Raw genomic sequence first — 27,940 nt, 5'->3', positions numbered from 1 at the left:
GCCCAAAGAACATCTTTCCGTTTCCTGGTTGGGCCCCATGCTCTTCTTGCCACTGAGCCTTTGAACACACTGTTCCTTCTGCCTGGAGTACATTTCCCACTTCTTTCCCTGGCTAATATAAGTTCTTTGTCAATGCTCGGGTGAGACCTTCTCTGCTCTGGGAGGCATTTCCTGACCCATCTCAGACCAGCTTAGATGTGCTCCAGTAGCAGTTAACACGCTGTGTTGCGTTTATTTGTCCATTTCCTTCACTACACTATAGCTTGGGAAGCAGGAAGACTGTTAAAACAAATGTGTTGAATGAATGAATGAATGAGTGAATGAATGAATGAAAAAATCAGTGAATCATCTTTGAATCCTTCCCGCAGTGATAGACTCAAGGAACCTGAGGCACAGAGAAAGTGACAGACACTGAGCCTCATGATACTTGTGATACATGTCTTTTGGCCACGCCGCGTGGCTTGTGGGATCTTAGTTCCCCAACCAGGGATTGAACCCGGGCCCTCGGCAGTGAAAGCTTGGAGTCCTAACCGCTGGACCACCAGGGAATTCCTGTGATACACGTTTTGCTGAATATGTCCTACTTTCATCAGAGGATCTCAAAGCCAGAGGAGATAAAAGACACACGCTTCCACTCCAAAGATGAAAAGCAGACTACCCCATCTTTTGGTCACATCGAACTGTTGGTAAGTTCTTCCTATTTGGGTTTGAAACTGCCTCCCTGAATATCAACGGTTCATCCAAATTCATCTTCTTGTGTCACCCAAAAGTCTATTCCTTTTTCCTCCATCAGGTCTTCAAACCTATGAAGATCTGTTGCTCCTAAATATTTCTCTTAGAAGTGTGTGATGGCAAATCGTCTATAATGGCGCATTCTGATGTTACCAGTATATGTAGAATATTGAAGGAAGAAAGATCCATCCACTCAGAAGAAGAACTAAATAGTCAGAAGTGGACGTGACCTGGATTACCAGCCCAGCATCCCTCTTTTGAGTGCTGCCCTTCCCACCCCCATTCACATGGTTCATGGACAGCAGACTTGCATGTATGATGTGCCGTACCTCCCACCCAGCCAAAGATGGGCACATTATCCAAGTTAGACCAAGGAGCCCCTTCTCCAAGGAATTTGCAACTGGGGCCAAGAGATTTCACCTGGCTGCTTTCTTGAAGAGAAAGATGACACTCCACCATGTGGAGTAGGAGAAGAAGAAGGAAGTCTACAGAGTGAGAATAAAGCAGATGTTCAGGAAAAGCAAAAAAAGAAGAGCAGGGATTTCTTGGGTTCCCCACAAGACTCGCATCCCTGGTGCCAGCCATTCCTGGGCTCCCAGCAGCATTCCTGTCCTTGGGTTCAGTGATACCCCAGTAACCTTCTAACAAATCCCCCTTATTCCTGAGCAAGCTTGAATATGTTCTGATACTCGCTCCCCAGATCTTAACAAATGCACCATCCGACTTGGGTGGATCCCTCACCCAAGCTCTGAAGCTAAACTGAGAAGGTGCCAACGGCTGCCTAATGCAGCCCTTGGCACTACAAGATGGCCCGCCATGTTCTAGGGGCCTGGACCCTGGTGGAAGCCAAAGCAGCAGGTGTTCATTGCCCAGCTCCTTACCTGCAGGTACGTGGCTCCCCAGATGGAGATCAGCCCAGCCAGGAGACCCAGCACCATGGCAAGCCAAGGAGAAGGGATCAGGTAACAGGGGGCGCCCACAGCCACACCTCCTGCCAGCACCGCATTGTGGATGTGAGTCTGCAGAGGAATAGCTTGTGGGTGAATGAAATGACATAGAGAGGACAGGATCTCTCTAAATTACTTGGTAAGCCGGTAGCAAGAAAACAGTGTAACATCTTCCCTGCTTCTCTGATCCTGAAACCAGCCCCTCCCCTCTGCTGAGAGTTCACCAACGGTCTTATCTCACCCCACTTCTCAGGCTCAGGGAGCAGTCACCCTGATTGGGAGTCATTTAGCCTGAAAGTGCAGTTACTCAGGATCCTAGCCATGCTCACACTTAGTTGTGATGTGTCCTTGGGCGCTTAACCACTCAGTGCTTTAACTTTGTCACCAGAAAAATGGGGTTTTGATTGTATCTGCTGATACGGTTATTGTGAAAATTGAGTCACATAAAATTGAGTCATATAAAACTCTGAGCCCAATGCCTGGCATAGAACATGAGTAAATGCTCCCCAAATATAAGCCATTATTATTGTTTTTTACTATTATTATTATTGGCTACTTGGTGCCGATGTCACCCTGTATTATTGGACCCCATCCCAAGAAGCTGGCCCTTGTTCCTGGGTCATGTCTCTGCTATGACCTTCACCTCCTCTAGAACTGGGGCTTTGCCTTGCTCTTATGCTACTGCTCTCTGCCCCTCTCAATTCTACCCAGATCTTGGAGCTCTGGGCCCTGGGACCAGCTTCTGGGCTTCCCCGACCTGATGCCTACACCTGCCTCCCTGGATGTCGCTACCTTGTCTGATCCTAGACTCCCTGTGACCATGGAGCTCACCTGTGGGGACCCTCACCTCCCCTTAGTGCTGTTAACCTGTCATCCTTGGCCATCTTCTCTCCCCTTCACCCCCCCCCCGCCGCCCGCCCCATCTGTCTAGACTTTCCCATCATGTCTGGCTGGCTGACCTCATGCCCTGATCATCATGGGACCTTGTTTTGTCTTTAGTCTACCATCTCACGGATCTCTCCCCCGAAAACTCACACACAGACTCGCAGCTACGTTGTTAATAGCAGCTAATATTTGCCCAGTACTTATTAGCTCTGGGCATGAAGCCCTTTACGTGCATCATCTCTCAATTCCCACTTTACATATGAGGCAGTTGAGACTCAAACAGTTTAAGTGGCTTGGCCAAGTTCAGATGGCTAGGGAAACAAAGATCTTTACTTCGGATTCCGTTTATTCCATTCTTGAAATTTCTTCAGGGAAGGGGAGAGGATGACTCATTCTACCCCAGTTTTTCTCTGCTGACTCTTGCTTATGGGAGCTGGCTTTAGTAACCACCAGAAATGGGGTTCAGACTTGGGTTTGTTTGATGTCAAGGCTGATAGATTTAATCACTCCCCCCAGAGGGCCTTTGCTCATTTGACAGTCTCCTATGTTCCAGGCCCATTTTGACAAGGCAGTGCTGATGGGCTGATGCCCCACGATGCCGCAGACAAGACCCCATCACCCGATATGCTCTTTCCCGACCTGTGGGGCTGGCACTGAGGCCGGCGGGTTAGGTGTGAATATGTGTGTCAGGCCTAGAAGACCCAAGTGCTGCCCAAGGGACAGCCCCCCTCCTCACCATGTTGATCTTCCCTTGAGGGTGCGCCAAGGCTGACACTGAGATGGCTGTCACCATGCTGACAGCAAGGGCGTAGTAGGTGTTGAACAAGGCCTTCTTCTTTTCGTCCGGAATGTCCAGCAGAGCGGAGTTGAAACTCGGCCAGAACATCCACAAGAAGAGGGTGCCTGGAGGCCAGAGAGGGTCAGTGGCCGGAACCAGTATTCCTGCTCCAAAGCCTGAGCCAGGGGCACTTCAGGCAGGAGAACTCTGGACCTGGCAAGTCTCATCTCTGTCACTTCCTTGCTCTGTGACTTTGGGCAAATCATGTCTCCTCTCTGAATTCTTAAGTTGGTAGCGCCCAGCTAACATAATTTACAGGCAAGGAAACTAAGGTCCAGAGAGTTGAAATCACCAAACCCCAGGCCTCCTGACCCTGGCCTGTGATGGCTTAAATGCTTATTTTAAAAAATTAATGGGATGCTTTCATTTGGCCCAATGGCCTGGTATTCAGTTGCCTGCTGGCGATCTCACTGCCTGATTTCCTTCTTCTAAGCCTCTCCCAGCCTCTAAGTTCATCACTTTTACTGGAGCTCTTCAAACTATTGATACACCACTATTACTCCTCTCTTCCCACTCCCATTCTTTCCTCCACTCCTAGGCCCGGTTTTCTTCATGTGTCCAATTCTCTGCTTTAAGTTGAGGACAAAAGGATTGGATAACCTTATTTAAACTGAGATGTAATGAGCCTCTCCTGTCCTTTGGATATTAATGAAGAGAAGTTCCCTAGAGGGGAATTCAAAGATGTGAATTCATCAGATACCACTTGAAGAAATGGATCATTACCGAGGGGCTCCAGACACCCAGAGAAGGTTGGAAAAGGAGAGAGATTTTCCTCTTTTGGAGCCTCTTGCCCACCCCAGATCCGAGCCCGCCCACGCCACCGTGTCCTCACCCAGCATGGCGAACAAACTGGGGCTCGTGGCCGTCTGTTGTTTGTCCTCCGCTTCTTTAGGCAGAGGCTTCGGGAGGCAGCAGGCCACAGTCAGCCCGAAACAGGCCGCAAACACGTGGATGTACATCATGCTTATGTGGTTGTCCATCTGCAACAAAACCCAGCGGGAACAGTGAGTGTCAGCATCTTCTGCCCACAGGGAGGGAACCTTCCGTGTTCCTTGGAGAAAGTTCTGGCTTCATGTAGGAGGCGTGACTTGAAGTCAGGAGACTGACCCAGCCCAGCAGCCCCCCTTTCAGAGGAGTCCCGTGAGTTGCTGTGTATTTATTCCCGACAGGTTTCTGGTTGGCTTTATTTATTTAGTTGGCCACGTCTTGCAGCTTGCAGGATCTTAGTTCCAGGACCAGGAATTGAATCCAGGCCACAGCAGTGAAAGCGCCGAGTCCTAACCACTGGACCGCCAGGGAATTCCCCTCTGGTTGGCTTTAAACACTTTTGGCTGAAGTCCACTTAGGTGGGGGAAGAGCCACACGGACATGTGCCCCACTGCTTCCTACATTTTGGCAGAATTTCAAATTTTGCGTAGAGTATGAGTGATATGATCTTTGCACCATGAAGCAGCCAGAATTTTTATAATACTGAACTAAAGTGTTCAGAAAATTCCAGCTATATGTTCATTTTGCTTTATGAATATCGAATTTAGTAACCCTTCATAACTCACTTCGTGGGCTACTGGTAAGTCCTGTCAGCTGTGCCTTCAACAAATATCCAGGTTTGGCAAAATTTTCACCACCACGCTCCACTGCCCCACCTTGGTTTAAGCCACCATCAACACCTTCCCAAATTTTTGCAGTAATCTTCTAACTGGTCTCCCCATTTCCACCCTTGTCCCCCAACTGACTCTTCTCCACGTAGCAGCCAGAGAGACCCTGTTAAAATCTTAGCTCATGGCATGTTTCTGCTCAGAATCCCCCAGTGAGGGGGGTGGGAATTCCTCCATGTCTCCCTCAATGTCAAAGTCAGCGTTCTTCCTACGACCTACAGGACCCTGCATGATCTGCCCTCCCACAACCTCTGTGACTCCACCTCCTACTCATTCCACACACACTGTCCTTGCTGTTCCTCAAACCCACACTCATGCTCCCATGTCAGTACCACTTTGCACCGTCTGTTCCACTGCCTGGAGTGCACGGTGGAGGGAGTGGTCCACCCTGGGTACAGGCAATAAGGGGATGCATTGTCTGTAGAGAATTTAAAACAATTAAAGCAACTAAAAGCCCATCTGCTTTTTATTATCATCATGTGCCAACAATTCTAAACAGTGTCACTGACACAATCCTCCTCCTGAAAGAGGCAGACCACTCCCACGGCCCTGCCTTCCATCTGCCACTGTCCTCAGATACCCACGTGACTTGCAAACCTGCTGCCTTCAGCTCTTTACTCAAAAATTATTTGCCCAGGGAAGCCTTCCTTGGCCAACCTCTCTAACACTTTATCCTCCCTCACAGCTATTCCTGTCTGCTTTCCTCATTTTATTTTTTTCTCCATAGTACTTATCACTATCTAACACACTGTATCTTTTGCCTATTTTATTGTTTATTGGCAGTCTTTCCCTCTGGAATAGAAGTTCCATGACAGCTGCATTTTCCCACTGCCTAGAAGAGTGCCTGGTACACAATAGGCTCAGAAAAAATATTTGTGAAAGGAATGAATGAATGGTAAGGAACCTCAGTCACACATAAAAATGAAAGTCTGTGGAATTCCCTTGTAAGAACTGAAGAAGTCTTGCATTTCTAATCTCTCTGAGGTCCCCCAGGAATCGTCAGCTTGGAATACTCATTTCTTGAGTTGCCTCTACTGGGAACAGCTCTGGTTTCTGGCTCTAGTTTCCCCTGAGCCCTTCCATGCAACAAACCCAGGCTGAATTGAAGTTTTTGAGGAGAAGCAGTGAACTCTCAAAGTCAGTGCCAAACCCTCCCCCGGACCAGCTAAACTAAAACATTGAAGCTGCAGAGAAGAGAGGAGATGGCTTTGAATTAATGCAGCTTTTTAAAACAACCATTATGAAAACCGTAACAAAGCAGGAAAAGGCTTATAATGCATTGCCCACAGTGGGCTTTCCATCTCTGGGAACTGACCTCTTTCCTTGACAGTTTTTTTTTTTTGCGGTACGCCAGCCTCTCACTGTTGTGGCCTCTCCCGTTGCGGAGCACAGGCTCCGGACGCGCAGGCTCAGCTCACGGGCCCAGCCGCTCCACGGCATGTGGGATCTTCCCATACCGGGGCACGAACCCATGTCCCCTGCATCGGAAGGCGGACTCTCAACCACTGTGCCACCAGGGAAGTCCTCCTTGACAGTTTTTACCGTGGGAACTGCCTCATAGCATTTGCTTGCTATGTTTAAATGTTTAGCATAGACCACACTTTTGCAACCCCATTTTGGCCAGTCTTTAATGTTTTTTTAATCCCAGAAGCTTTATCAAATGGAGACAGAGCCCTCCCCTTTCACCTGCTCAGCCCTCATCCCTGAGGTCCCTCCTCACAGCACCATGACTCACGTTGAAGACTTCCTTGCCGACCATCCTCGTGGCACTAAAGGCTGTCACCTCTATCAATGTCATCAACAGCAGCTGCAGCAGGTTGACCTTCCCCAGGATGACACCCACTGAGATCAGCACAGATGTAGCGCTCATGGTGGATATCTGAATACTGGGGAGAGGGGGCAAGACAGGGATGACTGAGAAGGAAGGATGCCTCCCATTCATTCATCCACTCATTCAGCAAACATTTGTTGAGGACCTACTCTCTGCCTGAAACTTTTCAAGAAACTGGGGATGGAGTAGGAGAGCAAATAGACAAAATTTCCACTCTCATGAGGATGGAGGCTGCCAAGTCTGGGGTCTCCTTCATCCCCTCCCCCACCCTCAGGATGGCAGCCACACTCTGATTGATCTGCATACACTCATCTGTACTGAGGATGCTCCGAAGTTCTCATAGGAATGTCTGATTGTTCCCACGGGACCGCTTCTGGGATCTGACTACTAGGATTCTGCCCTGGGCTTCTCTTCTACTGTCATCACTCACAGATGCTCAATAGAGGGCGCTCTTCACCTGCCCGCCCATCCTTCAGGCACCACCACCCTCCTCTCTCCCTCTCCCTGTAGCGGAAAGAGACTGGGTTTGGAAGTAGGACAAGCCTGGCTTCCAGTTCCAGCTTTTCCACTTGAACAGCTATTTAATCTCACTGAGCCTGTTTCTTCATCTGTAAAATAAGGAGGATGATAATACTTATCTCATGGGAGTGTTGCGGGGATTAGAAGGAATAGTCGTGCATGTGTGTCTCGCACACCATGACTGGCACAAAGAACTAACTCAGTGCTATTACTGATTCCTTCTTTCCCTTGACAAGTGAGCAAGCTTAGTGCAGGGATTCAGAAGGAGAAAACAATTTTTGTTTTCAAGACACTTACGATTAGGCTGGGGAGACAAAGCGACATCATGACCCTGTCAATTAAAACCATCTGCAATATCATGAGGCCAGAGGGGTTCACTGGAGGGAGAGAGCAATATGAACTGGACTCATCAGGGAGGGCTTCCTGGAGGAGGTGGCACTGAGCTGGACAATCCATTGTGGTTAAACCAACCCACCCTCCTCTGGCACTTTGCTGAGACCACCCCTCCCCCTGGGAGCTGCTGCTGCTGATGCTACAACCACCACCACCACCATAATAGTGATAGTAATAATAATAATCTATTGAGCATTACGTATAACAGGCTTGCAAGTACATCATCTCATTTAAATTTTAATCCTCCAGGTAGCCCTCTGTAAATGGTGCCAGGGTACCATTCAGTACCTCCATTTTACAGGTGAGTACATTGAGACTGGAAGAGGTGACTGTTTTGGTAATGGCCACACAGCTAGTTAATGACAAATGTAAGGTTCAAACCCACCCATTTGGCCTGGATCCAAAGCCTGTGTTCTGAAGTCTGGACACAGACTTCCCACTGTTTGCTGCCAATGTAGTGTCCTACTTAAGGCTCAAGGACTTCAGAGGAAAAGCCAGAGGAGGCCAAAGGTATGGGGAAGGAGCCTCACAGGGGCCAGGAATGACTTGAAATGAAGGGTCCCTCAGTGCTTCACTGTGGCTGGCCATGTTATCTTTTGGGTGAGTGCTCATTTAACTGGCAAAAGCCTAATTCAAGAGATTCTGTGCCAGTGGGAGGATTTCAGACCTCAGGGGCCAGTTGGGACCAGGGAAGGATTGAGACAGCGAAGTACGGTGCTTAGGACAGTCTTGTTCAGGCTGCCATGGTTGGAATCCTGACTCAGCCACTTCCTGGCTGTGTGGCCTTGGGCAAATGACTTAACCACTCTGTGTTTCCATGTCCTCATCTATAAGAGAGGCAAGGCCTATGGAGCTGTTGGGAGGGCAAAGTGAGTCAAGCAAAGTAAGGGGGTTGGTTATTGCTATGATAGGCCCTCCAAGACCTTTTAACATACAGCATTAAAAATATCACAACTTTCAGGGTTCTTTTTATTTTCATATTTGTTCCAATAACCATTTACTAAGTCCTTACTATGTGAGGAAAACAAAAGAGGACAAAACTGAATAAGACAGGCCCCCGCCCTGAAGGGACTGGTCATCGGTGACTCAAGGCAGAACCGATTCAGTGCCAAGTCAGGCCTCGAGCTGGTGAGGCGGCAGGAGAGGGAGAGGGCCGTCTGAGAGGCAGGCCTGGACACCGCCCACCAGCCCAGCCAGAGTAGGAAAGGTCAGGAAGGAGCCCATTGTTCAAATCCGTGAAGCCAGCCCCATTGGGGGGTCACAGCTGGGAGGACCCAAGTGGTCAGGGCAGGGCAGGGGCGTTCACTCGGGCTGTAAATGGCCTCTTCTTGTCTTTCCGGATTGACAGATTCCTGCAGGCAGGACGTCAGAAGACGGGGGCAGCCTGGAGATGCCTGGAGACTCAGGCTCAGGAAGCCAAAGGCTTGTGTGACCTTAAGCCAGGGCAGCAGAAACACCAGACCACGATCACCCTATTGGAGTTCCCCCAGAATGCCCTTTGTCACTTCCCAGGTGATTACTGGGGGTGGGGTGGGGGGTGGTTTATTGAATCCCCATGGGGATCAGCTGTAAAATGGTTTAAAAGAAAAAAGGTGAAGAGTTTTTTTCAGGGCCCGTGGGGAGCTGGCTACACTGTGTTTCTTGTCAGGACCACTCTGCAGTGTGTGGGAAAGGTTACAGAGTTAAAACTGAAGTCACTTCCACCAGTTAGCTATGTGACCCTAGGCAAGTGTCTTACGAGCTCTGAGCGTCTAGTTCCTTGCCTGTACGCCACGTCAGACCCCTACTTGGAAGGGCTAAACAAACAATGTTTGTGAAGTGCCCAGCACAGAGCCTGGTTCATGGAGAGATGTTTAACAGCAGTGCCCAGAGGTTTAGTAGGGTCTCAGAGGGGAGGGTAGAATGGCCTTGAAGGGGTCCCCAAGATACCTAAGGTGGGATTTACCCATCATCTGGGCAAGACAAAGTTTCAGAATTGGATAAAACCAAAAAACAATTTTTATAGAAAAATTTTACCTGGTTCCTCCTATTAAGTGTGAATGACTTTTTTTGCAGGTATGTACAACTTAATGTATGTGTGTGTGTATATATATATATACTCTTGTGTAACCATCACACAGGATAACATAGAGAATGTTTACTGCACCACGTAAACTTCTTTTGTGCCCCTTCCTAATCAATAAACACCACCTTCCTCCGGTAACCATTATTCTGACTTCTAGCAACACAGGTTAATTTTGCTAGTTCTTATAAAGGCATCTAAAGAAATCAGAGTTAATTTAAAGAAACTAAAGACAAGGCTATTTCTTGTCCACCAGCATTTGAGGACTGAGAGTACTTCCTTCTTTTCAAGAGACTCTCTCTCTGAGTGTGAGATTTCTATTTCTTTTTGTCTAATCTCTATTAATTTTTTCTTTGAACTAATATTTATTGTATAAGTTTATGAAATCAAAATCAACAAAAATGAAAGGATACAGGGTGGGCTGTAGATCTGGGCCCCTTGTGATGTCACAGCGTAGGGTTGTCAGATAAAATAGAGGATGCCAGTTAAATTTGAATTTTAGACAAACAATGAGTAATTTGTGAGTATAAATAAGTCCTGAATATTGCATGGTGCCGGTGCTGGAAAGAGAAGGGGACAAGCCAGCTCTTCTAGAATCTGCCCTCTTGGGCCCCAGACTCCCAAGGACCCAAAAGTGATCCAGTGGCCGTCCAGTTACCTGGAAAGATTGAGGACCATCTTCCTAAGGGAGAGTTGGTTCAGGAAGCCATCCAGCAGGACTGTCAGCTGCACCCCGAGGGCCAGCATGAAGAAATTGAAGGCCACGCTGCTCCAGCAGTGTCTCCGCAAAGATGTGTTGAGGAAACCCAAGCCAAGGACTGCCATGATGGTAACATCCTGGAAGTCTGCTCAGGGAAGAGATGTCGAGAAGGAGGAGGAGAAGCAGAAAAGGTGGAGGGTTGTGTGAAATTGGAGTTTTACAGAACGGCAGCTGGAGGGGACATTGAAGATCATTGAAGAGTGCTTAGTCAAGTTACTTCCCCTCTTTGAGCCTCAGTTTTCTCATCTGAATGATGGGGATAACACAGACATACCATGCAGGTTTGAGGGAAGATTTAACTGCGCTAATGCAGGGCCTGGCCCATACTGAGTGCTCAGTAAATGCAGCAATTATTGTTATTATTAAACACAATGATATGAACACGTGTAGAGCATCAGGACAAGTCCTTACACATAGTTTACAATCAGTCAAGGTACTGACTCCTGCTTTTGAGAATCCGGTTCAACCTCCTGATCATGTGTGAGAGAAAATAAGGCCACAGAAGCTGGTGACTTAGCTCAGGTCATGCAGAAGAGGGGGCAGAAGCGGGTCTAGAGGTTCATAGGCAAGAACCAAAATTATCTTCGCAGAAAACGGCTCTCTCCCTTTGACCCCTGCTGAAAGGGACCTGGTGGGCCAGCAGAAAGCACCAGAGCCACATGGGCGATCCTCCCCTTTTCCAGCCTCGGACCCTGCACAGGGGCTGCTGTGACAGATGAGCGCAAGGGACTTAGCTAATGTTCCGGAGGGGACCAGCAAAAGGAAACAGGCGGATGCTTTGAATTAATTCCAGGTTTGCAAAATGGATAACAGTTTGGGCTCTGGAACCAGATAAGCTTGGGGTCATATCAGGGCTCCGGCACTTTCCAGCTGTGTGGCTTAATCTAGTTATTTAACGTCTCTGAGTTTTAATAACAGCCGACATTTATTAAGTGTTTATCAAATGCCAACACTGTTTTAACCACTTCACGTAAACTATCTCATTTAGCTCTCACAAGCATCCTTCAAGGTGGGTGCTGGTTTTTTTTTTTTTTTTAAATATTATTTATTTATTTGTTTGCCCCGGGTCTTAGTTGTGGCCGGCGGGCTCCTTAGCTGTGGTATGCAAATTTATAGTTGCAGCAGGCATGTGGGATCTAGTTCCCTGACCAGGGAACGAACCTGGGCCCCCTGCATTGGGAGTGCAGAGTCTTAACCACTGCGCCACCAGGGAGGTCCCGGGTACTGTTATTATCACCATTTTACAGACAAGAAAACCGAGGCACAGAGGGGTTAAGTAACTCGCTCCAGCTGGTAGAGTTGGGATTTCAACCTAGACGGTCTGCTCTGGAGCCTGTGCCTTGAGCTACCACACTATCTGCCCTCCTGCTTTTCTCACCTATTAAATGGGAAAAATAATCATACCTCTCTCATCAGGTTGCCAGAATCAAACAGTATGAGGCACATAATTGCTCAGAATAGTAAAGACTATTTCATCAACAAACACCAACTATGTTCGTATGTGTACAAACGCCTGGAGAGAGATCTTGAAGGAATTTTTTGCCCCATGGAGATTATCTCTGGGTTTAGGAGAGTTTTATATTTTAAAAAATTTTCAGTGTTAAAAATTTCTACAACCAGCACGTGGACAGTAAGTAATTTTTTTTTAAAGGAAAAAGCATGGGCTTTGAGGTCACACAGTTCTGTTTGACTCCACCTCTATCGTTCCCTATTAGATTAAACCATATTAAATTGCCAACATTTGACCATTTTGACCTATAAAAATGGCGGTTTTTATGTTTCAACCTCTTAGCTGCACGGCCTTGTGGGTTGCTTACTTTCCTCATCAGCTAAATATGGGCAATTCTCCCCCCCTCGGAGGGTGCTGGGAGAGCCAGAGGAAGTAATGTTTTGTTCAAGAGCTTGGCACCATGCCTGGCACACGGAGAAAGCTCAGCACCATCATCACCATCACAGCAATAAGAACTCACCTGGTCTCCATCCTTGGCTCTGATAACAAGGAAGCTCTCATTTCCAGATCTCTCCAAAGCCTCTTCAATTTACATTTAAATTCACTTTCATTGAAAAATACACAGACCTAGAATCTTGCACATAGGACTTGGGTGGGTGTTGACGATCCCAGGTCAGTCTGACAAACACCGGGTTGTAGGAGACCTGGGCATCTCCACGGGATCTGGGGACTTGGAGTGGGTGAGAAGTGGGCAATCAGGAGGATTCAACTTCTTTCACCTTTTTTCTCTGACATAAGGGAGGGGGAGGCCATGTTTCCATCTCCTGCTTGCATCCCCTTAGGAATGGGGGTGGAATGGGGGTGGGCAGGGCACATTTTGTATAGGGGCTCCTCTTGGGATCCCTCAAATTCCTTCAGGGGCCGAGCAGGAAACTATGTATACAAAGGGTACAATGTGTATTAGGGAGTGGTGAGGGCTATGGCCAACTGGAGACTGCGAACCCCACTTTAGATATTCAAATTCAATCTTTTCTTAAACACTGCTGTTAAAAAACAAATAAACTAACGAACAAACAAACACATCCACCATCTTGCAGCAATGCTATATGCAAAGGGTCCAGATTTATCAACGTTTCCATGAGTAGGGGGATCTTGCATTTTCCTCTCATTCTACAGAAGGGGACCAGAGACAGCCTGTGACTTACTTAAGGGCACACAGCATGTCAGTAGCAGAACCAAGCTCTGGACTCCTGGTGCAGTGCCCTCCCATCAGGCTAGGCTGTCTCTTGCTCTTGTTTGCCCACAATGCACTAAAGGACCTTGGGCAAGTCCCTTGCCCTCTTTGGGCCTCCGTTTCCCTATCTGTAACACATGGGAGTCGGACTTGATACTCTGGAAGGACCTCACCACTCTGGTGTGTTCAGAGGAGGGGGGCAGCGGGTGGGGAGGGGAAGGGCACCAGGATTACGGCAGACGTGGGGCTCTAGAGATAGACAGTCAGAGCCTCTTGGTTGGGGAGTTTTATCAGGCACAGCTGCCATGCCTGCTGCCTGGTATAGGCACTCAGGGCCCTCCTCCCAAGACCCCACAGTGTCCTTGAGGGTGGGGCTGTGCTTCGGCCAGGGGGATGAAATTAGGGTGGCAGTTTCTGGGAGCTGTTGACAGAGCACATTCACCCCAAACTGGTCAGTAAATCACATTTGATTTCAGGGTCCCTTTACTCTCACCCCATGCATCCTCCCATTTCCTCTCCCAGCCTCTCAGGGCTCTGGCCCACCCCTGCTCCTCCCATGTCTCACGACCTGGACCGCAACTTCAGCGCTGGGTCCCAGCTCAGGGCATCCCCACTGGTGTCAGCCTCTGCCTCTCAGACCCTGCGCTAAGCCCCTCATCAGCTGCTGGTCTGATAAGCTAATGATGCTAAGGTGTCCAGGGGTGATAAAGAGAGGATTGCTGCAGGGGCCCCAACAACCGGGCCCCAGAGGGGAGTTTTACATACTGTCTAAGGCAGGCCTTCAGAAGTTTATGAAAGTCCCATGACTTAGAGAAAGTCTAACCTGGGAGTCCTGCAGGACAATAATTACCATCACTGTAACAGCGGGCACATACATGGTGCCCGCCACATACCAGGCACTCTTCCAAGTGCCTGCCAGCCTTAACCTTCAACAAGCCCATGTAGGAGGTACTATTTATTATCCCCATTTTACAGATGGGGACAGGGAGGCACAGAGAGGTGCTGTAATTAGCCCAGGTCACACAGCTAGCAAATGTTGGTGGCAGAGCTGAATCCTGCCTCTCTGGGCTTAACCACTATACCATCCTGCCTCTCCATACATTCTTCGCTCTCCATAGTGTCAAACGAAGTGTGTGGGCCTCTGAGTCAGGTTGTCAGAGTCCAGAGTCTGGCTCTATCTCTGTGTACCCGCTTGCTAGTCTGTAAAATGGTCTGAAACAAGAGCACCTGCTCAGAGGTTTGCTGTGCGTACTAAGCTCGCTGGCTCCTTTGAGTTGCTTAGCCTAGCACTGGGTGCACGGTAAGTGTTAGTAACTATTATTCCACACCTGCCACTTGTTAGCTGTGACTTCAGGCAAGACTGTTCCCCCTTCCTTCGGCCTGGCTGCCCCTGGGAGTCTCACTCTGTGTCCCCACCCACCCTAGCCCCTCCCTCTGGCCTGCAGACACTTCAGCATCGACAGCTCTGAAGCCAGGCCAAGCGTCTGGCCCTCAGGCCCTGGGCTCGGCCTCCACACCGTGCTCCCCACCACTGACTGGGAGGACCTCTGCAGCCCCTGTCAGGGACCATCCACGGAGCCCCATGCTGCCTTCCCCTTCCCCGCAGCCTCTCACCCCACCCTCACCTCTGCAGCAGCCTGGGAAAAGAAAAAGAGATTGCCCAATCAAAGGGGCAGTCAAGGCTGAGATATAGAAGGTACCAGGATTTGGGGATATTTATATGTCACTGGCAAAGCCGCTCTTGTCTTTTAGTAGCTCTGCTTACTGCTTCTAAGGCATATGGGGGCAACTGGGTGGTAGCCACAGTGCAGGGCCCAGGATGGTCTCCCAATGTGGCAGCTTGCAAGCAGGCTCTGTGTGATAGGTTGTCAGAGTAATGGCCCCCAGTGAATCATGGCTTCCAGTATAGACCCCTCCCACCTGAGTTGAGCCTTGTGATTGGCTTTGGTTAATGGGACATTAGCAAACACCATACAAGCAGAGGCTTGAAAAGCACCTGCTCATTGGGGCTTGCCCTCTCTTACTGTGGTAACACATTTGCTGCCATGTGAAAAGTCTGGGCTAGTCTGCTGGAACCACATGGGCTAGCTGCCAGCCAGCACTAACTGACGAACATGCAAATGAGGTTATCTGAGGCCATGCAGCCACCTCCAGGCTAGAGATGCATAGTGACCCTAGGTAGAACTGACAGAAGAACTGCATCACCAAATACAGCCAAAATTGCTGAACCATGGAATCATAATCAGGAACAAGTTAGATGATTTCTGTTTTGAGCCACTAAGGTTGGGGGTGGTTTGTTATGCAGCAGTAGATAATGGATGCACTTGCTTCCCCCAAGCATCTCACAGGCACCTGAATCCCAAGCCCAGAATGAACATATCATTGTTCCTTTATCCCACAATCTGCCCCTCCCCTTGTGTCTCTCATCTCAGGAATGGGCTCCTTCATCTGCCAAATCTCACATATGAAGCCATCCTTGACTCCTCCCTCGTTTTTGCCAAGAACAGCTGATTTTATCTCCTAAGTAGCTCTTGAATCTGACTCTTCACTTCTCCTCTATTGTCCCTGCCCATTTGGCCTCATCACAGGTCATCCAGGCTAGTGGTCATCAGAGTAGGGATCACACCCCTCAGAAGATGCCCCAGGCAATCCACAGGGGCTGCTGGAAGAAGAGATATGAGCACTCTAGTTCTATTCATTTTTACTAACAAAATTAAGAAATTAAAGTTTATTCATAATAAAAGACAATACTCTTTATCAGTCTTGGTATGTGTTCATTCTTCTAATCCTTTTGACAACTAAATAAGTACTATCATCATGTGACAGAGGTTAAAACAGAGGCAGAGAGAGATTGAGTGATTTGCCCAAGGTCTCACAGCTAAGAAAAGGCAGAGGCAAGATGTGAATCAGTCTAGCTCCAGTAGTCCTCAACTTCCATGAGCGTCAGAGTCACTTAGAGCGTTTGGTAAAACACAGATTGCTGGGCCCCACCCTAGAGTTTCAGATCAGTAAGTATGGATGGGGGCCCGGGTATTTCTAACAAGTTCCCAGGGGATGCTGAGGTGGCTAGTCTGGGGACCACACTGTGAGAACCACTAATCTAGGCTCTTCTACCCCTAAAGACACTTGGTGAAGTTTGCAACTCTGCAAGCATTTAATGTTGAGATGAACCCAGGAGCCTCCTCTCACTTGCTCAGGATGTCAGACAGCTTAGTGTCCTAGCTTCGGAAGGTGTTCTAAGGGAATATTGGGCCACTGAGCAGGGGGGTGACATGTGTTTCTCTGTATTCGTCATGGTGCAACTAACGACAGGGATTTGTTTTTTTTTAAATTTACCTCTATATTATGGAAAAGTTTAAGCATACACAAAAATAGAATGAGTAGCATGATGAACCTCATGTACCCATTCCCAGCTTTGATGATTGTCACATGGGGTCAATCTTGTTTTTATTATCCTTGTTTCCTTTCTTCTTCTTTTTTTTTTTTGGCATGAAGCAGACCCTAGACATCATTCCATTTCAATATGCTTCTCTAACAAATAGGGCTCACTATTTGTTAAATTGTTAAACCTGTTTCTAAATAGGTTAAAAACCACCCACTATGCTATTATCACACCTAACAAAACTAACAATAATTTCTGTATATTATATAATATTCATGTTTTATTCCAGTTTCCAGATTGTCTTAAAAATGTCTTTTTTAAGAATTGGCTTGTTTACATATGACCCAGCAATCCCATTACTGGGCATACACCCCGAGAAAACCATAATTCAAAAAGAGTCATGTACCAAAATGTTCATTGCAGCTCTGTTTACAGTAGCCAGGACATGGAAGCAACCTAAGTGTCCATCGACAGATGACTGGATAAAGAAGATGTGGCACATATATGTAATGGAATATTACTCAGCCATAAAAAGAAATGAAATTGAGTTATTTGCAGTGAGGTGGATGGACCTAGAGTCTGTCATACAGAGTGAAGTAAGTCAGAAAGAGAAAAACAAATACCGTGTGCTAACACATATATATAGAATCTAAAAAAAAAAAAATTGTTCTGAAGAACCTAGGGACAGGACAGGAATAAAGACACAGAGGTAGAGAATGGACTTGAGGACACGGGGAGGGGGAAGGGTAAGCTGGGACGAAGTGAGAGAGTGGCGTGGACATATATACACTACCAAATGTAAAATAGATAGCTAGTGGGAAGCAGCTGCATAGCACAGGGAGATCAGCTCGGTGCTTTGTGACCACCTAGAAGGGCGGGATAGGGAGGGTGGGAGGGAGACGCAAGAGGGAGGAGATATGGGGATATATGTATATGTTTAACTGATTCACTTTGTTATAAAGAAGAAAGTAACACACCATTGTAAAGCAATTATACTCCAATAAAGATGTTTAAAAAAAAAGAATTGGCTGGTTTAAATAACTTATCATTTACGGGGACTGGATTAGATTAAGTGGATTGACAGATTGCTTCCTAGTTTTAACTCAACTAACCTTCACAAAACGGACTAATGGCTCAAACAACTCCTGCCAAAAAACAGAGATTGAAGGCAGAACAATAATGGCAGCCAAACATACAGAAACAAAAGGGCAGAGTGATACTTCTCCTCGTGCAGACTCTCCGTCAGCCACATTCAGAGTTTAAAAAAAAAGTCAATCTAATCATATCTGACAAGAAGTCAAGCAAGATAATTTGAAATTGTTAAGAAGACCCCGAGGAATGGATTGCATCCACTATCATTTATTTATTTATTATTTTTTTTGGCTGCATTGGGTCTCTGTTGCTGCACGCAGGCTTTCACTAGTTGCGGCGAGTGGGGGCTACTCTTCATTGCGGTGTGTGGGTTTCTTACTGCACTGGCTTCTCTTGTTGCAGAGCACCAGCTCTACGCATGCAGGCTTCAGTAGTTGTGGCACACGGGCTCAGTTGTGGAGCACGGGCTTAGTTGCTCCGCGGCATGTGGGATCTTCCTGGACCAGGGATCGAACCCGTGTCCCCTGCATTGGCAGGTGGATTCTTAACCACTGCGCCATCAGGGAAGTCCCATCCACTATCATTAACAGTAACCATGGACCTTGCCTTAAGAGTAACTGACACCATTATGATCAGTAATTTGAAAATATTTTATATTTACTTTTGATTTCTTTCAAATTTTCTAAGTTGTGTACTTGTATAATAATGTACAAAATGTATTCATGTAGCGGTACGTATAAATATGGTGCATGCTTGAATAATGGTGTGCATGATCAGAAAAATTTGAAGCCCCCTGGTCCATACTACACTACAGCCTCCACACTGGCCTTCTACCTCAAGTCATGCTCTCTTCTCCATCCCCATGCCAGCCCTGGAATGGCTTTCTCCATAACCCAAACCCAAACTGATCACACTCCTGCTTCCTATTAGATCAAAACAATGAAGGGCAAACTTCTCACTCAATGCAATGGGTCCACCACACCCTGCTTCCCTATTTATGCTCCAACAGCACTGCACTGTTAAACCCCAGATTGGTGCAGTCTGATGAGTGTACACACAATGGTTCCTGCTGTGCTCTTGACCCTCCATTTTCACACGGTAACTCCTACTGAGCCTCCAAGTCCTGGCTGGGCAGTCACTTCCCTCCAGAGGCCTTTCCTGACATAACCATCTCCCTGCATGGGTTGTGGGCCCTCCTCTGTGCTTCCATACCAAGTGAGCACCTGAGGACACTTATATCTATTATATGTTAGCAGCACAGCCTAGGGGTAAAGAAGAGGGACCCTGTACCCAAATGACAAAGTTTCAATGTTGGCTCCTACGCCTACTGATTATATGACAAGAGGCTCAACCTTACTGTAGAATGGGGTCGTGAAGCATCATGGTTAAGGGCATGGAAACTCAAACCATGCTGCCTAAGTTTATTTTTTTCCCTTAATTTAGTTTTATTTATTTATTTAATCTATTTAATTTTTTTTAATTTTTTAACTTTTATACTGTAGTGTAGTTGATTAACAATGTTAGTTTCAGGTATACAGCAAAGTGATTCAGTTATACATATACATGGATCTATTCTTTTTAAAATTCTTTTCCCATTTAGGTTATTACAGAATATTGAGCAGAGTTCCCTGTGCTATACAGTAGGTCCTTGTTGGTTACCTATTTAAAATATAAGGCTGACTAAGTTTAAATCTGCTGTGCTATTGCTAGCTGAACAACCTTGGGCAAATCACTCCATGTCTAAGTGCCTAGTTTCCTCACAAGAACAAAGGAGATCATAATAGCACCTGTCTTGTAGAGTTATGGTAAAGCATTTAGAATAGTGCCTGGTACCTAGTAAGTAATCAATAAATATCATCCCTGATTAGCATGCGTTTGGATCTCACATGGTTTGTAATACAGGGTTGAGGGAATGAATGAGTGAATGGATTGAATTACATTGTACCGGATTAAAAAGAATCAAAGTAAATTGAAATGAATTAAAATTGCGCCCAGGTCTCACTTGTCCAGCACTGAGAGCCCTCTCTGGGCTAGCCCATTAAGCAGTATAGGGACTTCCTTTCCCAAGTCATCTCCTTGTCCTTCTTTCCACTGCTGAGGGCCCCGGGATGCCTTCCCTTTGCTTCCCGTTAACTAGTTAATATCAATTAGAAACAAGCAAGCACTCAACTAGGCTCAAGTTTCAGCTTTGTCCCGGGGACTTCACTCCAGGAGGCCCTTCCATTATCATAAACAACATATTGACCCACAGATATACTTGAAAACTCATCTCAACTTTTAAAAAAAGCAAAAGCCACACCACTGTGGATGTCTGTCTTGTTTAGAGTTGTTCTCATCACAGTCTATGAATATTTTTAGCTGCATATAAAATAACAACCATCCTACATTCCCCTTCAGCCAGAGCTTATGGCTCTGGATTTGCAGGCAGAAAGCAGACTTCCCAGCCCCTAAGTGAGAGGAAAGCTTCCAAAAGGAGGGTGGCACAGAAATGCGAAAAAGAGACAAAAAAAGGAAACGAAATCCCCCAAACCCAGCAACAACATGAAATTCATTGCTTTTAAGGAGAGAGAAGCGGGGGTGGGGGAGCAGAGAAGCAGAGAATTGTGAAGACCATTTGGCAAAGGGAATTCTAGGAACACAGAAAAGGAGGCCCCTCCCTCTGCCCTGACAAATTAAGGGAGGCTTCATGGAAGAGGTGATGGTGACACCAGTCCTAAAGAAGAGACTGTATTGTTGGCTGGGTCTTTGTGCAATGAATGGAAGAGGATGAGGGAACTCCTTTCCTCGGAGGCTTTGTGGAAAGGAGCCCCTAGGCCCTTGGAGGACCACAGACCTCCTCTTCCCCTGCCCCTGCTATTTGCCTCTGTGACCACCTCCCCTCTGGACACTCACCTCGATAGGTCCTCATGAGCTTCTTCTGTTCCTTTACGGAAGTTTCATAGGAGGTGAAAAAGAAGAAGATGAGAATGAGAGTCACCTCCAGCATAAAGGCCCACAGGGTCAGCGGGCCCCGCACAGACTTTTGGTACTTAGAGCCCATCCTGTGTCCGTCTCTGTGCGTCAGTTCCACCAGCACCGGGCTCCACACCCACTCGGGGGAGGGATAGTGGAGACACCCGCCAAAGGCCTTATCTCAGGCTTCAAGGCTGGCCCTGCTGGCCTGTCTATGGAGTTAACACAGGAGCAGAGGGGCAGTGACAGGGAGGAGGAAAAAAATGCATCTATTCCAACATTAACTGATTCATTCAATCATTCATTGACTTATTCATTCAACAAGTAGTTGCTGCATTCCTACTACAGGCACTGTGCTCAGTTGAAAGGAGGGCATTCATTCACTTGATCCCCAAACATGAGAATCCTTCTCTACCCCTTACTTCGTTTACCTTCACTATATCTTGCAAGAATGGCAAAGAATAGATCAACTCAACACCTCTATTTTACAAATGGAGAAACTAAAGCTCAGATGGGGCTTTGGATTGGCAAAATTTCTCTTTAAAACCTTACCACATGTCAGAGATGGCACCAAGTGGGCTCTTAAAAAGGATATATTGAATGAATGAATGAATGAAAGCAAAGAGCAATGCTAAGCCCTGGGGAGGACACAGGACCCACAGAGAACTAAGTCCTCAGAGCTACGCAGTTGAAATTATTTTTATTTGAAACTGTATTTAAATGGACCTGTTTCTAAATCTCTTAAGGGCACGTGGGAGAAAAGAAAAGAGGCTTGGGTCCAGCTCTAGTAAAACCCTGGTGAGGCTAAAATTGTCCCCCATTCTGGTCACTTGCTCACAGAGCATCCCAGGACTCTGCCTGGGGCATGAACACTGCAATGCATTTGAGGATGGCCACCGGCCTTAGCACGCCCAACTCACAATGGAGGATAGTCCCCTGGAATAGGATTTAGGGCACCTGAGATCTAGTTCTGACCTGCAGCTAACTTATCCTGTGGTCACATCCATCTGCTCAGCAGAAGACCTAATACATAGTAAGCATGGAGAAAGGGAGGGAGGGAGGAATCAAAGTTTTTTACCTTCTGCACTGGCCAGCCACTGGCCAGCCACTGGCCACTGAGTATAGACTGAATTTATGGGATCCCAGAGACTAAAACTTGGCTAGGAGTAGCAGGGAGGCAGATTTTGACCCAACATGAGTGGATACTTTATTGACCATTCATGGGGTAGTGAGCACCCTGTCACTAGGGGAATGCAAGCAGAAACTGATGGTTGCTTGTCAGAGATGTCTGGCATGCGATTCATATCTGGATCAAGGGAGATTCTAATCACCTGGTAGAATCTTGTCTTTTTGTTTTTAGATGAAGAAACCGAGACACAGAAGGTCACACCCAAGGTCATACAGTCACGGGCATCAGTCACTTCTTGCTCAGCACAGCTTTATTTACAGAAGGGAAAAAATTGAGAATAACCTAAATGTCCAATAGTAGAAGACTGGTTAAGTAAACTATAGGACACACGATCTGCCACCCATATGATTGTTCTGAACGTGGGGGAAAATCCAGAGGAAAATGCTTTTAAGGTTTCTCAAAAATGGCACAGAGGATATATTATTTGGTGAAAAAGGAAATTACAGAACAGTGTGTAAGTACGATCCCACTTTTGTAAAAAATTAATGACACAGTATGTTAAGACATGCCTAGGAAAAAAAATGGCTGCAAACTACTACCTGGTTACTTTTGCTTTAGGTATTTTCGGGAGCTAAAATTTACTAAGCACTTAGCATGCTAGGCACTGTCCTAGGCACTTTACATGTATGAACTCAGTTAACTAGCCTGTGAGATGGGACTATTAGCCTTTACTACAACAGAGGAAGCTGAGGCACAGAAAGGTTAGGTGACTCGCCCAAGTTTATGGGGCTAGTAAGTAACAGAGCTGGGATTTCAACCCAGGAAGTCTGACTTGTGCACCTGGGTGTTGAACCACTTAACTTTAGTCCAGATAACTTCTAAGTCTTCTTCCACTTGTAAAAGTCTAGGAATGTAGGATTCTAAGGCTTCTGCTATCTCAACAGTAAATAAGGGAGTAGGTGCCCTGGTCTCTAGAGATTAGCCCTCATGGTCAGCCCTGGTTCTGATTTCTGGTCCTTTTCTGGCCATCAGCACTTCTGATGAGCTGGGTTTCCTTAAAGAGGGACTCCCCTGTGAGGGGGATAAGTGAATGTGACCCCTGTTGGCATGGGTCCTGTACCAGCAGGTTGTAAACCAGGCAGCCCAGGGAAACCAAGTGTCAAGCAGATGAACACCAAAGGTTTCCAGTCGCTGCCAGCTCCTGCGCCTGGAGCCCCTGATGGTTGCGTTTACCAGCTAGCAAATTCAGTGATGATGGCAGCTGGTTCTCACAGAGGCATCCTAACCCACTGTGTGTCCTGATCCTGCCTCAGTGAGGGACGGCCCGCTTGACAAGAGGGCCAAGCTTCTCAGTGAACAGAAAGGCTTTTTTTATTAAAGGGAGGGGACCCCCACAGGTGGCCTCTCCCAGAAGACTGGTCAAAAGGGGAGTTTTCTGTCTTCCTCTCTAATTCTTGCAAAAGACCCCTGTTTTCTGATGACAGTTCCAGCTAGTGTGACTCCAAATCTTCAAGGCAGGGTCCCTAGTACAGAAAAGCACAGGCGATCTAGGCCAGAAATGTCATAAAGCAAATCAAATGTTAATTGTTGACTCTAGGTGGGAGGTGAATGGCTTTTCACTGAACATTTCTTTCAACTTTTTTGATATATGTTTGAAATTTTTCATAACAAAATGTTGGGGGGAAAATATTCTGTGTGCACCTGCCACTCCCTATGCCAAAAGCACCCCTCCACCCAGGTATCTGCATGCTCCTGCCCTCGCTGACCCAGATCCAAGCAACAGGAGACCAGGGACTTTTGACTCTTGTATCCTCAGCACCTGATGCTTAGTCCGTAGTAGGTGCTCAATAAATATCTGTTGACTGACTAACAACTGCCATTTCTGGAATGCCAAGCACCGGACCCAGCATTCTGCGTACATTATTTCATCTGCTCTTCCCCTCAAGCCTGTGAGTACAGGCATCACCGCTCCCATTTTACAGATGAGAAAACTACGGCTCAGAGAGGTGATGTGAGCGCCCAAAGTCACAAAGCTAATAAACAGCAGAGTCGGAACCCAACCCACATCCATCTGACGCCATGGCTTGTGCTGTTAACTTCTTTGCAATTCTGCCTTCCATTAACTAGACAACTCACAGTCTCAATTTCCTTATGAGTCAAATAAGATGAGCTGCTCTGCTTTCCTCACAGAGTTATTATAAATGTGAGACTATGTAAGCATGCTTGGCAACCTGTGTTTCGGAAATGAAGGTGAGCAAGTGGTACCATGACTGTGGCCTCCTGTTCTGAGTGACCAGGCTTGCCCCGCGTGTGATGAATCAAGTCAGAGAGACTGCAGCTTTCACGTGTAATCATGCGTTTTCTGTAAAAAGCAGGACTCTATGAGAATACTCACCAGGCCCTCCTCACCTGAGCCAAGTATTGTAAAACTCAGTCATGAGCAGCGACCAAGGAGGTAGGCAGGCCCTCCATCTCCTCTCTGGAAGCTTGTCCGCACCAAGGGTTTGATCCTGCTCTGGGCATCCCTGGTTAAAGTGTGGCTAAGTCAATAATTTATTCATTTAACAAACATGAGCTTTGGAGTCAGGCAACATGGGTTCAAATCCTAACTCTGCAAATTATTAGCTGTGTGACCTTCGGTAAGAGTACCAATATCTCTGAGTCTGTTTCTTTACCTGTAAAGTGGAGAAAATCAGGGTCGATCTCACAGGGTGGTTGTGAAGATTAAATGAGGTAATGCACATAAAGTGTCACATGTGTAGAAAACACTCCATAAATGTTAGCATTATTATTATGGCACAAGCTTGGCATGTTTACCATAGGAAACTTCAAAAATGCAAAGGTGCATAAAGCTTCCATAAAGCACCCACGATTTCATCATCTCCCCAAACCAGCTCTACTTCTTTGTGCATATATCCTTTCAGATTTTTTTCTATTCATGTGAATTTATGCCTTTTTTCTTCCCCTACGACAAAAGGGATTATATAGCAAATGTTTAGTAACTTGTTTTTTTCATGAACAGAATATCATAAGTGGTTTCCAAGCCAGGAAAAAAATCTTTCTATAACACTATCATGGTGGATAAGAGCCCAGGCTCTGCCACCAGACTGCCTAGGTTTGAATCCTAGCTCTATCACTTACTGTGTGACCTTAGGCAAATGACTTAACTTCTCTGTGCCACAGTTTTCTTTTCTTTTTTTTTTTAAAATAAATTTATTTATTTATTTATTTTTGGCTGTGTTGGGTCTTCGTTGCTGTGCGTGGGCTTTCTCTAGTTGCAGCGAGCGGGGGCCACTCCTCGTTGCGGTGTGTGGGCTTCTCATTGTCGTGGCTTCTCTTGTTGCGCAGCACGGGCTCTAGGCGCACAGGCTTCAGTAGCTGTGGCATGTGGGCTCAGTAGTTGTGGCTTGCGGGCTCTAGAGCTCAGGCTCAGTAGTTGTGTGTGTCACAGTTTTCTCACCTGTAATGTGGCACCAGTAGTAATCTCTTTGTCATAGGACTGTTGTGAGGATTAGATCAAAATGCATATGATACTTAGAGGAGTGCCTGCACATAGTAAGTGCTGTGTGTCGTCATTCTCCATGGCACACCGATTTCCACAGTAAGGATGTGTGATCATTTGTTTGACCAGCTCCCTTTGTGGGATAGCTGGGCTATTTCTAAACTGTTTCTGTTCTAAACATACTATGAACATCATTCATTAACAGGGCTCTCTGGGGGATACAGACACACGTATAGGAGGTGGCCATCCAATGTCTGGATTTTTCTGTGACTCACGTGGGACAGGAACAAAGCTCAAGGGAGCTGGGCCAGCCGTGCCTGGCGGGTTTGAGGGGATCGAAGCTGCTGAAAGAGGTGGGTATGCAATTTCCTCATATGTGAAATAGGGTGTGATGATCTCTCTCCAGGCTATTCTGAGCTATTTTGAGCTCAGTTGAAGCTCACATGCCAATCCCAACCCCTTGGCCATCAGAAAGTCCCAGGAGAAGAGGAGGAACAGCCCTGAATTCCTGTCTGGCCCTTGGTCTTTTGAATGAGAGCAAATGATTTCCTCTTCCCTGTCTTACTCATCTGTAAAATGGCCACTGCTGATCTCCCCTGCTTCCTGATTGGTGGTGGCAGTGTGGGGAACTGGGGAGCTCTGTGTCAGGCCTCATCTCAACCCAGTTCTCTGCCCTTAGGATCCCAAAGGGTCCTTTCAGGTTGCAGAGGTGAAAGGCTGGAACTTGGCTAGAGCCAGAGGGGCTTGGGCTATGGTCGGTCAGGAAAATACAGGGTCCAGCTGGGACAGGAGGTGTGAGAGGAAGGGAATGGAGAAGGGCAGACTTACTGTGGCCCGTCCTAGGGCTCTTGACAAGGAGGCCTTTCCCCTCACCCCACTCCAGCCAATCATTAGATCAACAATCCTTACCATCAAGAGCCATGTACAGGCACCAGAGCATCAAGGTTTCATATTGCTCAAGCCAAATTCCTTTACCATACCAACTGCATGGCCTTGTTTTCTCTGAGCTGCAGTTTTCTCATCCGTAAAATGGAGCTAACATGTTCTGCTTCTAAACATAGGGCTTGAAGTGTCTCCAGAGTTGACCTTGGCACAGGGTGGGCGGTGACTCAACTCTGGACACCAGTGAGTTGACATTTGAATTGGGACTGGAACCCAGACCTCCAGATTGCATCATCTTGGGCCAACCCTGGGATTCTCTCTGCCCTTCTTCTGCTCTCAGATAGTCTGTTGCCCAATAGTAACTCCCAGCCACATACTCCAGTAACACCCAGCCACTCCACACTTCTCCACATGGAATGCCCTTGTCAGGAACCTATTTGATGGCAGGCTAGACAGTGAGCTCCAGAAAGCTGGCATGTGTCCCCAGTGCCTCTCTCATCTTTTCTCTGGATTATTCACCTACCCATTCCGCAGTGTGCCGTGGCACTGTCCTAGACGACAGGGACCCAGTGAGGAGTGGAAAAGACCACAGATATGGCCCCTAACCTCACAGAGTTGACTGTCTTAGTCCCTGGCCCAGGTAATCTGGAAACTTGCAGTCATGGAGAGGAGGGCTATTCAGGTTGACGAACCCCATGGAGTCTGGAGCCATGACCTCACCATGTACCTATGCCTTTCAGCCTCCAGTCATATTGATTTAGGTTCTGCCTGTATCCTTCTCCATGAACCAACCTGCCCTGGCAACTGAAGTCTTTTTCTGTAGTTCCAAGCAGAGCATTTCACAATGACGGACAGCCTTGGTGAAACTTTGAGCTCACAGAGTATGTTATCCTTGGCTGCCCGGTGACACTTTATCAACGTGCTGGAGTAGAGGTGAAGGAAGAAAACCAAGTATACTGTTAACAGAAATGACTTGCTCTTACCTACTGCATGCCTGGCCCTGAGAGTTCATCATCTGGTAAGCCTTCAAACAAACCTGCGTGAAAACAGAGGCTCTGAGACATTCAGTAACTTGCCCAAGCTAGTAAGTGGCCAAGCTGGAATTTCAATCCTGGTCTGAAAAAGCAGGTATTCTTGCCATTTTTCTAAACTGCATCTGTACAGGGTATGAATCCCATCCCCAAGAAGCTTTTCATCTAGGTGGATGGACAAGCCTCACCCAAGAAACCACAAGTTAGGAACAATACTGACAGAGATGCTCTCTGTAGAAGTAAAGGCAGGAATGAGGGAAGATAAGGTTGTACTAGTGGGTTTGAGGACAGTGAATAGATAGGACTTGCTTGCCTGAGGAGGCCTGGAAAATAGGGGTGGGTCCCCATTGTGACCATCTTTGGATGCCATAATAGAGAGAATGGGTTTTCTCTTTCAGGCACTGGGTGATCCTTGAAGATTTGCAACAGTATAAAAGAGCAGCAGTTGAGGATGATGCATTTGGTGTAAATTACAAGTTCCTTCTTGGGGCGGGTTTTTATTTCAGGGGGTGATCACAGGGCAGGGAGAGGTCCACGCATCCCAGGACAAAACAAGATGGCATCTGCTTCCTGTAAGTATTTAAAATGTGCTGTAAGACCATCTAACTGTCCCACTGTTGGTGAGTGTTTAAGTTGGTACAGCCACTTGACAGGAGATTTTGCA

At 47.0% G+C, this 27,940-nt stretch overlaps 1 protein-coding gene across 1 annotated transcript in view; it reads right to left on the bottom strand.

Annotated features, from left to right (window-relative positions):
* LOC309824593 (RH-like protein) overlaps positions 1-20,820 on the bottom strand; it is a gene marked incomplete at both ends in the record, with an annotated part of 33,156 nt that extends 12,336 nt beyond the window's left edge. The window contains 6 exons of the mRNA XM_082657567.1: positions 1,614-1,751; positions 3,301-3,467; positions 4,235-4,382; positions 6,793-6,943; positions 10,521-10,707; positions 20,673-20,820. Coding sequence (XP_082513693.1) covers positions 1,614-1,751; positions 3,301-3,467; positions 4,235-4,382; positions 6,793-6,943; positions 10,521-10,707; positions 20,673-20,820 — 939 coding nt within the window. The remainder of the gene's footprint in view (positions 1-1,613; positions 1,752-3,300; positions 3,468-4,234; positions 4,383-6,792; positions 6,944-10,520; positions 10,708-20,672) is intronic.
* Positions 20,821-27,940: the final 7,120 nt, after the last annotated feature.

The sequence above is a fragment of the Grampus griseus genome (assembly GCF_964374135.1).
Source record: "Grampus griseus genome assembly, chromosome: 1".
NCBI lineage: Eukaryota > Metazoa > Chordata > Mammalia > Artiodactyla > Delphinidae > Grampus > Grampus griseus.
This window is presented reverse-complemented; position numbering and strand designations above follow the sequence as displayed.